Source organism: Esox lucius, chromosome 6 (genome assembly GCF_011004845.1).
Source record: "Esox lucius isolate fEsoLuc1 chromosome 6, fEsoLuc1.pri, whole genome shotgun sequence".
NCBI classification, from domain to species: domain Eukaryota; kingdom Metazoa; phylum Chordata; class Actinopteri; order Esociformes; family Esocidae; genus Esox; species Esox lucius.
The window spans coordinates 6,698,953-6,714,406 of record NC_047574.1 but is presented as its reverse complement, the minus strand read 5'-3'; the positions used below and the strand labels follow the sequence as shown (position 1 = coordinate 6,714,406).

The window sequence follows — 15,454 nt, the reverse complement described above, 5'->3', positions numbered from 1 at the left end:
CCCTCCTCCTCTCCTCACTCCTCTCCTCTCTCCAAGGGTCAGACATGGGGTGAATACTGAGGAGGTCTCTGGCATGCCTCTGCGTGGAAGGATTAGTCATTTAAAGGGGGAACAAGATGGGCTAGCGGCTTGACTGAGCTTTTAGTTGTTATCTGAGGATCAGTGCAAGACTCTCCATAGCGTGAGGCGAGACTAATGTTGCTGTATTACAGTCAGGGGGGAGAGGGAGGCTTAGTATAAAGACATGTTCACTCTGAGGAGATTGCTACTGTTGTGATACCAGAACCACGACTACATTCTCACACAAACACGCACACGCTAGCGCACACTGACACACACACACTCACACACAGGAACACACACTGAAGTCTAATCATTGACCTGAGTTCATGCAGATAGAGCAGGGGCAGATAGGGGTCAAGGGTCAGGCCAGAGCCATCGTGTACAATATATAAATGCCTCAGGGTCACAGACTTTCACAATAAGACTCTCCTCTGTCCAGTGATGGTCAAACAGTACGCTGCTTTCATTATCAAACAGGAAGTTGCCGCGAAACCCAACCTAATGCATTAGGAACACATAAGCTGTTTTATATTGCTCTAAAGACTTTATTCCCCCAGCTGCCTATATTAAACAAGATACTCAGTAACAACTGCAACGGTATTTGAATGAATCAGGGATTCTGAGCACTTTGCCGAGCCCGGGGCCTGAGTAGGGGCCTCGGCAACACCCAGGTGACCAGCGCGTGGCATCACGCCGTTACTGCTTCACCCACACTCGCCTATAATGACGTTGTGCTGATCGGGGGCTCCCGGGGCGTGGCCCGTGAGGCTGTCCTGGATCTGCCAGGCCGCCAGGTCGAACAGGTCCAGATAGTCTTCCACTGGATAGCGGTCGTGGAACCCCTCACTGAGACGGATGATACCTGGAAGGACGGAGAAGAGTGGTTGAGGAAGAGAGTGGGAGACGGGAGCCAAGGAGAACGAAAGAGAGAGGAGGCAGAGAGAGGAGGCAAACGTGAAGTCGCCCCCCCCCCCATCTGATTCTCCCAGTGGAGTTGGATGTACAAGGTGGGGAGGATCTCCAGACAATAAGCACTCACGCACTCCTGCCGTCGGGGGCCAGAACAGGTGTGACGTCGGATCACCTGGGAATGTAATGAAACGACGGCTCATGGGTTAATTAAACTGTTGTGTTCGCACTCTGTTTTCCAGAAAGGGATGACTCATGCAATATGTTTCATTACCACTGTACATTATATGTATCTTAATGGTATTTTGTGGGCTAGATGATAAGGCCAGTGAAATGGGGAGAGAGACCAAATGTTCGTCCTCTGACACCATGTTGACAGTATTCATGAAAACCATGTATTTTTTTCCACTGCTTCAGGCAAGGTGAAATTATGCTAATTTGGTGCTACGGAGGAGATTTCTGTGCTGGCATGATAAATAAACACGTTTGTTTCTGTTCTTGGAGTCTCTAAAGAGTCTCCCGACACAGGTCGTGTGTGGGATCAATGTATTGAGGTTTTGTTTTGAAGTAATGTATTGAGGTAACGTATTGAGGTAACGTATTGAGGTTATGTAGGCTGTCGTTGGTACATTGAAGACTGCTAGTATGTAAATGTGTGACGAACTGTGAATTCAACTGGAATGGTAAATGGTAAAAAAAATATCTTTGCAACGCCCTAGTTTTGACCAATGCTCTTTGTGCCGTGGATCAAACCAGTACAGTTTGCAGGAAATCGGGTCCCCTTTCACCACGCTCCATCAGTACTCCCCCCAGATTAGAGGTTTAGCGGGGCATAAATAAACAAGCTATAGTACGTGTAGGATTGTGCAACAGCTTAGGGTCCTTTGCTGGTTTCAGGATGGCCAGTCACAGTAAACGATTTCATTATCTATTGCTGGAAAACTAGCATGTCATTATGTGCAGAGACAGTGGAGCTATTACTGCTCTGTAACATAAAAGGCTCTAACACAAAATTTGTCCCATTCAGAAAGGCAACTGACATGTCAAGGCGTTCGTTGTCTGAAACGTGATAATACATGAGACCGAAGAGTTGATCTCTTTCTAATCACTCTCATTTCTCATCCGGCAAATAGTCACACTGAGGCGTTTTTCTCTAAATTGACTCCGACCACAGTATGAGAATAAACACTAACGAAATACAATCAAAGACAACACAATAAATTCAAACATTTATATTCAGAGCGGTCTCCGGGGACATAAATGCGTTGGTTGAGGCATCGAGAGGAGGTGAGAAAGAACGAAAAAAAGAGAGATGAAAAAATCCCAATGAACACGATTCTGAGACGAGACACCCGCCACATCAATTCATTTAAGCAACACCAAAATGCACACTTCAGATATAATGTATAACACTGCACCAAAATACACCAAACCCTTAAGCCTTTTTTTTAAACTGAGTGGTGCACTTTGTTTAAAGGTGATGGAACCAGATATCTGCCAGCTTTGCCAGGCCGGCTGCAGCAGTGACATCCACGTACTGTTCAATGTAAGCTTGCGGGATCAGGCAGGCGGCCTGGCAGTGGGTGTCTCCGAGGACACGTCTCCTTGAATCCGGTTAAAACAAAGCTCCAACGGCTGCTGCCACTGTGAACTTTGAACTGGTGACTTTGAATGTCAATGCATAAAGTGAGAGAAAATAATTATTAGATCCCCCGCTGATGTTGTACGTTTGCCCACTGACAAAGAAATGATCAGTCTATAATTTTAATGGTAGGTTTATTTGAACAGTGAGAGACAGAATAACAACAACAAAAAAATCCAGAAAAACGCCATTTCAAAAATGTTATGAATTGATTTGCATTTTCATGAGTGAAATAAGTATTCGAGCCCTCTGCAAAACACTGGCTAGGCCACTCCAGGACATGTGCTTCTTCTTGAGCCACTCCTTTGTTGCCTTGGCCTTGTGTTTTGGGTCATTGTCATGCTGGAATATCCATCCACGACCTGATCATTTCTTTGTCAGTGGGCAAACGTACAACATCAGCGGGGGATCTAATAATTATTTTCTTTCACTGTATGCATTGATGTTCAAAGTCACCAGTTCAAAGTTCACAGTGGCAGCAGCCGTTTGAGCTTTGTTTTAACCGGTTTTATTGAGCAACAAGTGTAACCACATCCTTTCTGAGCAGGGAAGCACGTTAGTCTGCCCGCCCAAACATAACAGAATGAAAAACAAATGAACACACGCAAACACGCCCAATGACACACACTGACACACACGCACATTGCTCACGTCCACCGTCCCCACTCTCTGTGCTAAGCTGGCTACATTATTCATGAATCTACATAATTGCCTCAGATAAAGAGCAACAATAGAAGAAAAAAAAGTCACATTAAGGGTCCTGTCCCAAATGAAATCCTGTTCCCTTCACAGGGCACTTCTTTAGACCCGGGACACGTGGCGCACTAGGGGGAACGGACTGTCGTTTAGGACGGAGTCAAGGATGTACGTAATGAATACAAATGGTGTTGATGCTCGCCACTCAGAATCCTCGGCGCTGTAATGTCCATCGCATGTCCCTGTGCCTGAATGAGGGAGACAGCGAAAGGTCGTGGGCGATGATGGAACAAAAGATCAACAGTCAGATATTTGCCCATGTGAAAACAACACAGTGTACATTTTAAATGTTATCATTTTGAGCCGGGGTTGTAATCGTTTCTATTTTCTTTTACATATTTTAAACTGTCACACGCCGCACATCTGTATATTTTCGTGACTTGTGCATTTGTTTTGAATGTTTTGTTTTTCATATGTGTATTCCTTTCTCTGAATGATTGAGCAGACACAGAATTAATAAACAATACTAAAGAGCTAATTCGAAAAGTTAAACACAAAATGGAGCAAAAGGCAATAAGCTCAAATGAGCATGAAAACAAATATGACATGATATGAGACCCACGCAACCCACAAACACCACTTCCTGTTTGAAGAGGTTTTGTTTGGTTAGTCGACACCTGTCCTCTACTCACAAAGCTTTAACTTCTCAAACCATCCCATCTGTGACAGACGCCAGCCTTCTGACCTAACACATGCTCTCAAGATAGAAATGCACACACTCCCTAAGCGAACGGGCAAGAATGAAGGGAAAGCACATGAGAAGTGCTGCTTACAGCACTCCCTGACCTCCCACAGAAAGATCTGGAACATAGAATCAGTCCATTAAAGGCCAGTATCAATGTACTCTAGAGGGCCAATAGTTGACTACCACAAAGAAAATATTTTACCTAACCCCAAAGTTAACTCCTAAACCCAATCCAATCACCCACTCACATGCCCCCCCACAAACAGACAGTAAATCTAAAGCAACAATATCCGTGTGCACACCACATCATACACCCACGCATTATGCCTCCCTCTCCTTCTGATGTTCAGTAGTGAAAGGTAATGAACCCCGTCACCACCATTTAGTGTCCTTCACTGGGTTTCCTCTGAGTGAGCTAATGACCTCGTACTGTATCAGGGACGACAAGCACCCCACACGGACCGAAGAGCTCCACACACAAGCGTAGGAAAATACCCAGGATAATTCCCGTAATGAGCTGGAGGTTGGTCTGAATTAATACGGTTTAACACACCTCGCGCAGCTAATTCGCACGGCACACTTCGCAGCTTGCGTCAACTCTCCTTTGATTACATTCTGAGGTTTGAGGTCGTCATCAGTTCACAGAGGCGGTCGTTTGGTCGTACGTTGTTCATTGGAGGGGCAACAATGACGCCTGGCTGTGGTAACGGAGTCTGGACGCGCTGCACTCGTAACGTCTCATAAATACTCTGAATAGACCGCGGGGAGGTAGGTGAAGGTTGCCTCAAGACATTTCTCACCCGTCCCTAGAATGCTCATGTAACCAGGGCGTCTTATAGGTCAAGACGTGACGGAGCATGCCCACTCGCCTGACCAACTCAGGCGGCTTTAGCACCGAGTACCTGGAGTGCGATGTCAACAGGAAACACCGTCCGGTGAACGTTTTAGGGAGAACAGGCGTGCGTGAAAATGCAATTCAATGCTCCGGTACACGGAATGTTTACAACAGCCACTAGGGCAGCAATAAGCCCATGTGGCTTTAATTAAAGGACATTACGTTTGGCTCGGGAGCTGTGGCCAGGGATGGGGCTGGTGGACGGGTGCGAACATAACCGACTGAAACCCCAACGCTTGCAAGTTCCAATCTGAGAGAGGCGTGAGATCTAACCTTACCCATTACCTGTGTTTCCTCGTCTATAACCTTACTGGAGTATCACAAAGTGCCGCACTTTCTTGTTTATAACCTTAACAGCTGTGCAGCCTATAGGCTTGAACCTACACCGTGGTGGTCAGCTTGTTGCTATGGGAGTGCTGTTTCTGCATTTGTCTAGGTCTCTTTTAACATGGGGCCCCGCAAAAATAGTAGTCTGACAAATGGGTCACAAGGTTTTCCTGCATTTCCCAACTAGTTAAAAGGCAATTTCTGCCTTGGTGGATAGATTTTGGGTAACATTTAGATTTAGTGTTGGAATTGGGGTCACTTTCAGGATTAGGTGGTGCAGTCAGGTTCAGGGTTAGGTGTTTGGGTTATGTTACATTTAAAAAAGAAAGTTAGGTTATTGAATTTATGGATAGCTTGGGATTTGTTTTAGAATACAGGGAACATGGATTTCAGGGGCCATATTCCAAAAACATTTTAGAGTATTTCACAAAGCGTTTTAGCACTAAAACCAGCTCCTCAATCTGTGAAAGTTAGGAGTAGTCAAGAGGACTCCTAAGTCACTAAGACCAGGTCACAAACAATCCTAAAAGGGCTGCTGCCGGCAATCTGCCTCGTAATCAGGTCGACGTTTTAGAAACATTTAACGATACTGAGCTTTTAACAACAGGTATCACCTTAATCGCAAGGGTATTTTGATCATATTAGAGCGAGTCATTAATGCAGTCGCTTCACCAACAAACAGAAACCACACAACAACACTGGAGTTCAAGGCAGTGACAACGCTACGCTACTTGGCCACAGGGAAAATGTAGCTAGCCTACACATCGCAGACTAACTATGTACATCTCAGTCACCTGTCATTTGAATATTATATCAAACAATAAAAGCCCTCTCCAAACCCCATATCATCCTACAAATCATTCAGGTTCCTCATTGGCCAGCTAACAAAGAAACTCAGCCGACTTCCTGAACATGGCTGGGCCACCCGGTGTAGTTGGTGCTATAGATGTGACACATTGCAAAATTGTTACACCATCAAAAGATGAACGTGCATTTCTTTACGAGCTGCCAGACATGTAAGAGGCTGACAATTAGCTGAACATATCTTGACTAGTCAGTATGTCATTCTTGGTTTCATGTTTAATCAGTAACACTTAGCCTACACTTATATTTTAATATCTTAATTTCAATATGGCGCCAGATTGTCAGGATAAAACAAATGTGCGTGTGTGTCAGGTGACTCCACTTCTGACTTACCAAACCTCTTCCTGGTCCACCAGTGCGGCTCTTTGAAGGTCGTGAATCGGACTTCCGGGTGCAGCCGCAATCTGTCGTACAGGTCGGTGGTGCCGCATTTCGGCTGGCCGATGATGTAGAAGTACGGCAGGCAGCGCATACGGTAGTACCTGCCCCCGCGGCGGTCCAGGTGCTCCCGGAAGGCGCTCCTCAGGTATTCAAACACGGTCTTGAATCGCCGCGAGTACCTCGCGTACAGGTTGGCGCTGTATGGGTCCGTGGAGATGTTCCTTGTGTGTTCCTCATACCAGCAGGGGTTTTTTACGTTGGCCAAGAACTTGCGGGCAACAATGGAAAACATCTGTGAGGAATGAAAGGACAGACATGCTGCTTGAAAGTTGTTATAGCACTGTCTCAGGTGTCCCTGTTTCCCTTTATAGGAGAGTAGTGATCTGTAATCTTCATGCAGGACACGCAGGGCAACTGAGGTGTCCCCTTGCTGTCATTTGCCAACAAGATGGCAGAATATAACGCATCATCACTAATTTCAACTGTAATAACTCAGGCTAAAATGTATTGTATTGGGTCATCCTACCTGCAAATCACACATTTTGAAGTGTTTCTCTTGGATTAACTGTGTGTGTGTAGTTACTCAAATTGTTTTAAAAGTGAGGGCCAATTGGATCTTTAAACTATATTAGTGAGGACATTTTGGGGAGAGTGTGAGTGACCTGTTGGCCAGTCCTCACATACACCAAACCTGCGGTAAAGTAATTATTAGGCTAACAGTTATAAAGTGTAGGTATCAACAGTTATTGGGTTTAAGAATATAGGTTAGGGGCTAGAATGAAGGGAAACTATTTTTAGGGTACTTCATTTCGAGTCCACACAAATGCAATCCCGCATATATGTATATTTGTGAGTGTGTGACAGAACGTGTGTGAGAGGCACAGAGAGTGAGGTGAAAGACAAATTGAGCTTCTGAGAGTGAGATAAAGTGTGCTTTATTTTAACGGGTCGGTAGTGTAATGTAATATTGATTGTGTCTGAAACACGTTCTCATTAGCAGCTTGAATGAGAACGCGGCTAATTGACTCGGCACAGGCCATTATCTTCAGGATGAGTAGTACTCTAATTGAAACAGGCTTCTGGGGCCTAGATGCCATGGCCAAATTGCACCCAGATCCACTCGCCATCCACTACTCTTGACCAAAACCCTATGGGGCCTGGCCACAATATGTGCACTAAATATGGCATAGGGTGCCATTTAGGCCACCTTCTGTCTTGGAGACATACATTCTTCGTGAAACGCTGAGGAGCGGCCGGAGGAAATATGTAACCCGGTGCAATTAACTGCTATAACCCCAAATGCTATGAAGGTATAGCTGTTACAAACTGAAAATGAATTGAAAAGTGACAAAATGAGGAGGAATGGATAATGGATAAAAGATCACATCTGTATCGGTGTGCGACTGCATTCTATAGATCATCTTTACAATAGAGGATATGGAAAACAATATAACTACTGCGAGAATGGAATATTCTGTAATATTAATGAAGCTGCTCCAAAGCACCAGCCAGCCACCTACAGCCAGTCAACCACCCAACCAGCCAGCTACATACAACCAGCCAGCTATCAACAGCCAGCCAACCAGCCAGCCACAGAGACAGCCACCTACAACCAGTCAACCACCCAACCAGCCAGCTACCAACAGACAGCCAACCAGCCAGCCACATACAACCAGCCAGCTACCAACAGACAGCCAGCCAGCCACATACAACCAGCCAGCTACCAACAGACAGCCAGCTACCAACAGACAGCCAGCCAGCCCCAGAGACAGTAAGACAGACAGTAAGACAGACAGCCACAAAAACATCCAGCAAGTCACCTACAGACAGCCAGCCAACCAGCCGAGAGACAGACAGCCAACCAGACAGACACACAGCAAGACGGTAAGACAGACAGACGGTAAGACAGATGGTAAGACAGATGGTAAGACAGACAGACGGAAAGACCGACAGTAAGACAGACATGCATACACCTACGTGTGGTTCACTATGGACCAATGCCTTGCGGGCTGGTAGCTGCCTGCTGGAGTTGAACTCCACTCTAGAGGCTATGTTCTTCACCACCTGTTTAATGTCGGCACAGTCCTTGACAGAAGATAGGTTGAAGGGGAACAGCAAGGCCCCGGACCCAGAGCCCTGGCTCGGCGCCACGGAGAAGTGATACGGTGAGGGCGTTAGGCGAAGACCCTTCTTGTCCCCGGTTAGAACATAAGAAGCCATAATAAGGAACATGACGGTGAGGCCAAACAGGAAGCTGTACAGCCTAAACTTCCGGAAGCAGGCCAGAGTACTTGGATCACATCCCGGGGCGCACCACGGCCAGGGTCGGCGGAGACCGTGGGGCTCACGTTTGACCTCCAGCACGGCAAACAGGTTCATGGGCCTGTCGTCCACCTGGAGAAGGAGCGGCCTCTTCCTGTACTCCTCCGCCGTCGAACCCAGCAGGGTGTATTTGTAATTCATGTGTGTCATTATGGGCGGAGGTTCCAGCTGGTGGAGGAGGGGAGGTGCTGGGTTCCGGGGAGCAGCAGCGGCGTGACGGCTGGTGGAGCCAGGATAGTAGGTTGGTGTGGTAATGGTGTGCTGGCTAGGTCCAGGAAGCCACCGGCTTACCCGGGGGCGGGTCCGAGGCTGATGTAGGACGCTGGCTATGTCCGGAAGGCCGCAGTGGTTGTACTTTGACTGGGTGGTGGCAGCCGGCTAGGACAGCCGAGGAGCCACGTTGGGTGGTGTGGCGGAATGTCCAGGGTGGTTGGGGCGGAGGGCTGCCGGTTCCCAGCTACCGCCGAGCTACAACTGTGGGTGGAATGCGCAACGGATGGCCCGGGAGGGTGCAGAGCAGAGCTGGGTATGTCCGGGGAGCCACGGTGGGGTGGCGGGGCCTGAGGAAGGGCGGAGGATGGCCCGGTGCTCTGCCTCAGACGCTGGGACGAAGCGATGGAGGAGATGTAATGGCAGTGATACTGGAGGAGTGTGGTGGAGACGGTGGCCCAGGAGAGTCATCCATTCTGAGCGGGGGATGCTGGGTAGGGACCGGCTGCCTCTTCAAACCCCTACTGGAAAGACACATGGAAGAACAAAAGGAATAGGTTAGTATACCATCCCCTTCAAATCCTTACAAACATCACGTTCCATGTGCAAACTTAATGGTCACAAAATCCCCCTATTGTCATGATAATCCCCTTCAAATACTTCCTGTCATGATATTCCCCTTAAATTACCTACTGGCATAATATTCACTTTAAACCTTTTCTACGACTAAATTGCACCTCAAACCCCTACTTTCATGAAATTCCCATTCTAACCTTTACTGTCACAATGTTCCACTTAAACCTGGAAGAAGAGGAAGAAGTGTTTTGTGTATAAAATTATTCTAAACCTCCTCTAATATATTTCCTGTATTTCAAATCCAAAATGCCCCACAACCGCAAACAATATATACTTTACATATATGTATATAAAGAAATTTGTACAGGAACATAAATTACCATAAGCAGTTATATCAATAACTTTTAAATCCAAAACAATGAAATTGGTGGCACCTACACTTCTGAATTCCAAAGACTGTACACACGTTTTAAACACTCTTTACTTTTTACTGTACACACTAAGTTTTCAATTCCCTTCCTCTTCAAAACCTTACAAACATCACTTTCCATTTGCAAATTTCACAGTCACAAGATTCCCCTTAAAATACCTACTTTCACAATATCTCCCTTAAAATACCTACTGTCACGATATTCCCCTTAAAATATCAACTGTCACAATATTCCCCTTAAAATATCAACTGTCACAATATTCCCCTTCAAATACCTACTGTCACAATATTCCCCTTCAAAGACCTACTGTCACAATATTCCCCTTAAAATACTTACTGTCACGATATTCCCCTTCAGATACCTACTGACACAATTATTTACCTTCAAATACCTAGTGTCACAATATTCCTCTTCAAATACCTACTGTCACGAAATTCCCCTTCAAATATCTACTGTCATGATAATCCTCAATAACGTGAAAAGTGGTGGCAAATTCTCAATCCCAAGGACTGTACACACAACATTCCATTGTTACTATTCTGTTTTCATTACTAAATCCTTAACATGATAGATCTCTCACTGTGAAACCCTGTCAATCCACTCTTCTTCCCATCTGTCTGTCAAGTCTGTCGGTCTGTCCGCCCGTTCGCTCTCCTCATCTGTCGGTATCTGTCTGTCTGTCTCTGAGAACACTGTCTGTTTCTGAGAACACTGTGTGTCTGTCTCTGAGAACACTGTCTGTCTGTCTCTGAGAACACTGTCTGTTTCTGAAAACACTGTCTGTCTGTCTTTGAGAACACTGTCTCTGAGAACACTGTCTGTCTGTCTCTGAGAACACTGTCTCTGAGAACACTGTCTGTCTGTCTCTGAGAACACTGTCTGTCTCTGAGAACACTGTCTGTCTGTCTCTGAGAACACTATGTTGGTTATCGTCAATCCGGCCTGATCAAAGTTGCAGTTACAACATTGCACATGGTGTAATTGATGCCTGATATTCTTCCAAAGAGCTGATAGGGCTGCACTCAGGATGTTAGTCACATCCTACAGAATTGCTGACTAGTTGTTATGTTGCATGTAACCCTGTCTGCGTGTGAGTGTGAGGGTGAGTGTGCTATTGTTTGTTAACTGTACTGTTTGTGTGTGTGTTAGATTCAATAACCAGGTCACATCCAGGGCTGATTACATTTGAATTCATGTCAGCATACCATGCAGACAGTAAACAGCCGTGATACTGCAGAACTGTTCATATTCCGTAGGGCGCCGATGGCAGCTTGCAACAGTTTTGACAAATGAACTGGATGGTTTTGCTTTTTTAAGGAGTTCTAGTGCAGCTTTGTGCATATAAAATACACAGTACTGTAACCAGTCAAAGGTTTGCACATACCTACTCTTTACAGGATATGTCTTTATTTTTACAAATTTCCACATGGTAGAATAACTATGGAGACATCAACACTATACGATAACACATGGAATCATGAACCAACCAAAAAGAAATATCAGGATACATTTCGTATTGCAGATTCTTCAAAGTAGCCACTCTTTGCACACTCTTTGCATTCACTCAAACAACATCATGAGGTGGTGACAGAATGCATTTCAGTTAACCAATGTGCCTTATTAAAAGGAATTGTGTGGAATTTCTTTCCTTGAGCCAATAAGTTGTGGTAGGGTTAGAGTAAAAGGTAGGGTTGCTGTACAGATGACCATCATTATATCTGTACTGTAGTAGTCCATATTATGGCCAGTACACCTCAAATAAGCAATGAAACAGTCCATCATTACTTTAAGACACGAAGGTCAGTGAATACAGAAAATGTCAAGAACTTAAAAGGTTTCTTCAAGTACTTCCGCAATAACCATTAAGTGCTATGAAGAAACTGGCAATCATGAGTTAGCGTGTCCAAATGTTTGACTGATACTGTTTATATGTTTTGTAACCAGCTCTTATGCTGCATTATGTACGTTCATTATCTGCATTTAAAAAATTCGGGCTAATGTCTCCGCCTTTGGCGTTACATGAAAACCCCCCGGCAGCCCACATGCTCTAGTTATTCCTGTCACACATGCAAAAACAGACTCCCTGGTCGCTTTTCACCCATAAGGCCAGTCTGGTTTATAATGACAGCCTGTTATAGTCTCTCTAAATAGGGCACTCCTACAGACCGGCCGAGGACTGTGGCTGGAAGCAGTTGGACGCCTTTCTGTATGCGGCATAGCGCGACCAGGCATTCAGAACCTCTGTACTGGCGTTGGCAGGCTGTTGTTGTTGGCAGCACTCGACAGCTGTACAGGCAGCATTCCATTTCTGTTGATTTTATGGACTACGCTGACAAACTCCGACCCCTAGATGTAACTCCACTGACCTGACTGGCATGGCGGTGGCCGTTTTCCAAATGTAACCCCCTGGGGGGGGGTGTCGGAGTGTTTTAGGTGCTCGGCAGGCGTCTACGTATAATTGCAGCACACACAAACACACGCATGCAACCAGGCCTTCACTGTGAATCAGGAATTTCCCTCCCGATACATTCACACAGCCATTATATTGTGACCAGACGTCATTTCGTCAGATGGACGTTTTATTTCCATTGCCTATATTCCACTGCATTTTAGTCATTTAGCTGACTAGACTGGACTGTTATGTGTCACGCTAATGGATTTTTGTCATAATGTTGTAATAATGTTATTTTATTCAGTCGGTCAGTTGACACTTTGATCTCCAGAGAAAGTCACAATCACCCAGCCCAGACGACACCCTGTTCCCTGGTCAATGGAGAACACGCTTCCTATTGGATGGCAATCCACAGTCCTCTGGTGTACGCCTTTTCCATCTGTCACTGTCCACTGGGCAGCCATATTAAGCATTCCGTTTGGCAGCCCTACGTATTAGAGTTTTTGTTTTGCAGCAATATGGATTAGTTTCTGTTTTGCAGGAATATGGATTAGAGTTTTTCAAGCTTATTGACACAGGCAGCCGCCTGAGTAAAAACATCAGCAGACATTCCAGCACGTCTCAGGCTAGCTTTTCTACGTCCCGACTGACACCCTATTCCAGACCAGGGCCCGGTGTGTTTCTTTGGGTGAAGAATAGGGCACTACATTAGACAAAGGCTATGCAGCTGGGACACGCTTATTTATCTGCCTATTTTTAATCCCCCTATTGTTGATATTGTAAACAGAGAAAGCAAACTCATTTCCCCCAGACACATTACCACAACTTTGCTATGCCTAGCGCTTTCAAACATTGAATATGTAAAAGCAAACATCAAAACAAAAAAAGAGCAGCATGGGGAAAAGGAAGTGATTGTTTTTTCCCCAGAACTTTTTGTCCATTTGTCGATCTAGTTCAATCTTTTGAGTTTACGGTTTTAGTCCAAGAACAGTTCTGCATTTTCAATAATAGGAAGCACAAATCCAGCACCAATCAAAATGACAGTATGATGGAAACATAAGTTCCCGTTTTACTTCCTGAAACATCAACGTATATGCCGTCATTTCAGATGCAGGCACTATGAAGGATTTGGAAATCTTTACGAGGCACTTTGCGTTGGAACACTTGCTACAAGCTGTCATACTCAAGACATGTTCCCAACATGACTGTGTTGTACCCTTAAAAAGGGAAAAAGTAGCGGGAAGGTTTAAGAAACACACAAGACGCTGCTCTCGCCTTCACTCGTCTGTATTGAATGAGGAAGAAAAGCGCGCGCCTGCGATCCCCCTACAGAAGCCCCAAGGCATTACTAATACATTGACGAATAATCAATCTATACATGGATCAGCATTATCTGAATTCTGCTTCTCAATATTACTCATCTAATTTTAACAGTGACAACCTTAATACGGTTTTTAACAGTGACGAACTTAATGTGTATTCTAATATAACCATTAATATAACAGACTATTGTAAATTAAATGAGTTAGAACCACTTGTCACAACTGTCCCACAGAGAGTGTTGTTGAGAGTTTAGAACACATCAGGCAGAAGTGTTTCTTCCTTGTACTGTCCTAAAATTGGTTATGGCCTGTTAGAATTAGGAGGACATTTATGAGAAGGCCTGTCAGGATTAGGATGACTTTCACAAGAAGGCCTGTCAGGATTAGGAGGACTTCTATGAGAAGGCCTGTCAGGATTAGGATTGTCTTTCATGAGAAGGCTTGTTAAGATTAGGATGACTTTCACAAGAAGACCTGTCAGGATTAGGAGGACTTTCATGAGAAGGCCTGTCAGGATTAGGATCACTTTCACAAGGAGGCCTTTCAGGATTAGGAGGACTTCTATGAGAAGGCCTGTCAGGATTAGGATTGTCTTTCATGAGAAGGCTTGTTAAGATTAGGATGACTTTCACAAGAAGACCTGTCAGGATTAGGAGGACTTTCATGAGAAGGCCTGTCAGGATTAGGATCACTTTCACAAGGAGGCCTTTCAGGATTAGGAGGACTTCTATGAGAAGGCCTGTCAGGATTAGGATTGTCTTTCATGAGAAGGCTTGTTAAGATTAGGATGACTTTCACAAGAAGACCTGTCAGGATTAGGAGGACTTTCATGAGAAGGCCTGTCAGGATTAGGATCACTTTCACAAGGAGGCCTTTCAGGATTAGGAGGACTTTCATGAGAAGGCCTGTCAGGATTAGGATCACTTTCACAAGGAGGCCTTTCAGGATTAGGAGGACTTTCATGAGAAGGCCTGTCAGGATTAGGATCACTTCACAAGGAGGCCTTTCAGGATTAGGATGATTTACACAAGAAGTCTTGTCAAAATTACTATTACATTCATGAGAAGCCGTGTCAGGATTAAGATAATCTTTTCACACGTTATCGGTTAATCAGGTATAGCCTGTTCTCTCTCTTTCCCTCTTCCGATATAGTTTTGTATCCCTCCATCACAGAGAATATAGATTTTGAAGACTTGTCCATTGCTTAAAACGAATAGCTAGTGACTTTATGTCTGTGACATTTCTTTTCACTGTCAGTTGTTTGTTATGATATTGGTCTTTCTGGCCCTGGTTTTCTGAAGTCAACTGTCCAGAGAGTCAGAAGGCATGACATCCTCATGTGCTGTTTTCAAAATGTCCTTGTGATTTGGTGCAAAGCGACATAATTGTTTTCACTGTGTATCTCAGACATTCATGTCTCCCTATGGCAGCCATTTAGGTATTGCATTGCCAGAATGTCCTGTTTTGCTATTTTGAGGAAAAATAGTAAACTTGGCACAAATTGCACTATCAGGTAAAAAGAAGGGCCCTTAGGTGGGAGTTCGTTCTCAGGACAAATCATTGGGGGTTGTTGTCAGCCATTCCAGACATTATCATCCTTGTAGACGATGCCAAACAAACCTAGATAACATTTTCCATTTCCAAAGCATTTAAAAATCCACATTATAATACTGAGACTC

General features: G+C 44.9%; 2 protein-coding genes across 7 annotated transcripts in view; both read right to left on the bottom strand.

Moving 5' to 3' along the window:
- Window positions 1–15,454, bottom strand: part of chst15 (carbohydrate (N-acetylgalactosamine 4-sulfate 6-O) sulfotransferase 15) — a 57,958-nt gene that overhangs the window by 7,694 nt on the left and 34,810 nt on the right. The window contains exons 1-4 of one of the 6 annotated variants that reach the window (XM_010868869.4): window positions 10,443–10,785; window positions 8,500–9,578; window positions 6,475–6,814; window positions 782–925 (exon numbers count right to left, since the gene is read on the bottom strand). In XM_010868869.4, the coding sequence (XP_010867171.1) occupies window positions 782–925; window positions 6,475–6,814; window positions 8,500–8,994 (979 nt within the window). In that variant the 5' untranslated portion in view covers window positions 8,995–9,578; window positions 10,443–10,785. Of the gene's footprint in view, window positions 1–781; window positions 926–6,474; window positions 6,815–8,499; window positions 9,579–10,397; window positions 10,417–10,442; window positions 10,786–15,454 lie in introns of those variants that run through there. The other 5 variants (XM_010868886.4, XM_020047486.2, XM_010868874.4 and 2 more) reach the window with 5 other exon arrangements.
- LOC117594590 (uncharacterized protein PB18E9.04c-like) overlaps window positions 9,171–15,454 on the bottom strand; it is a 64,162-nt gene continuing 57,878 nt past the window's right edge. The window contains exon 4 of the mRNA XM_034292822.1: window positions 9,171–9,485. Within this exon, the coding sequence (XP_034148713.1) occupies window positions 9,171–9,485 (315 nt within the window). The remainder of the gene's footprint in view (window positions 9,486–15,454) is intronic.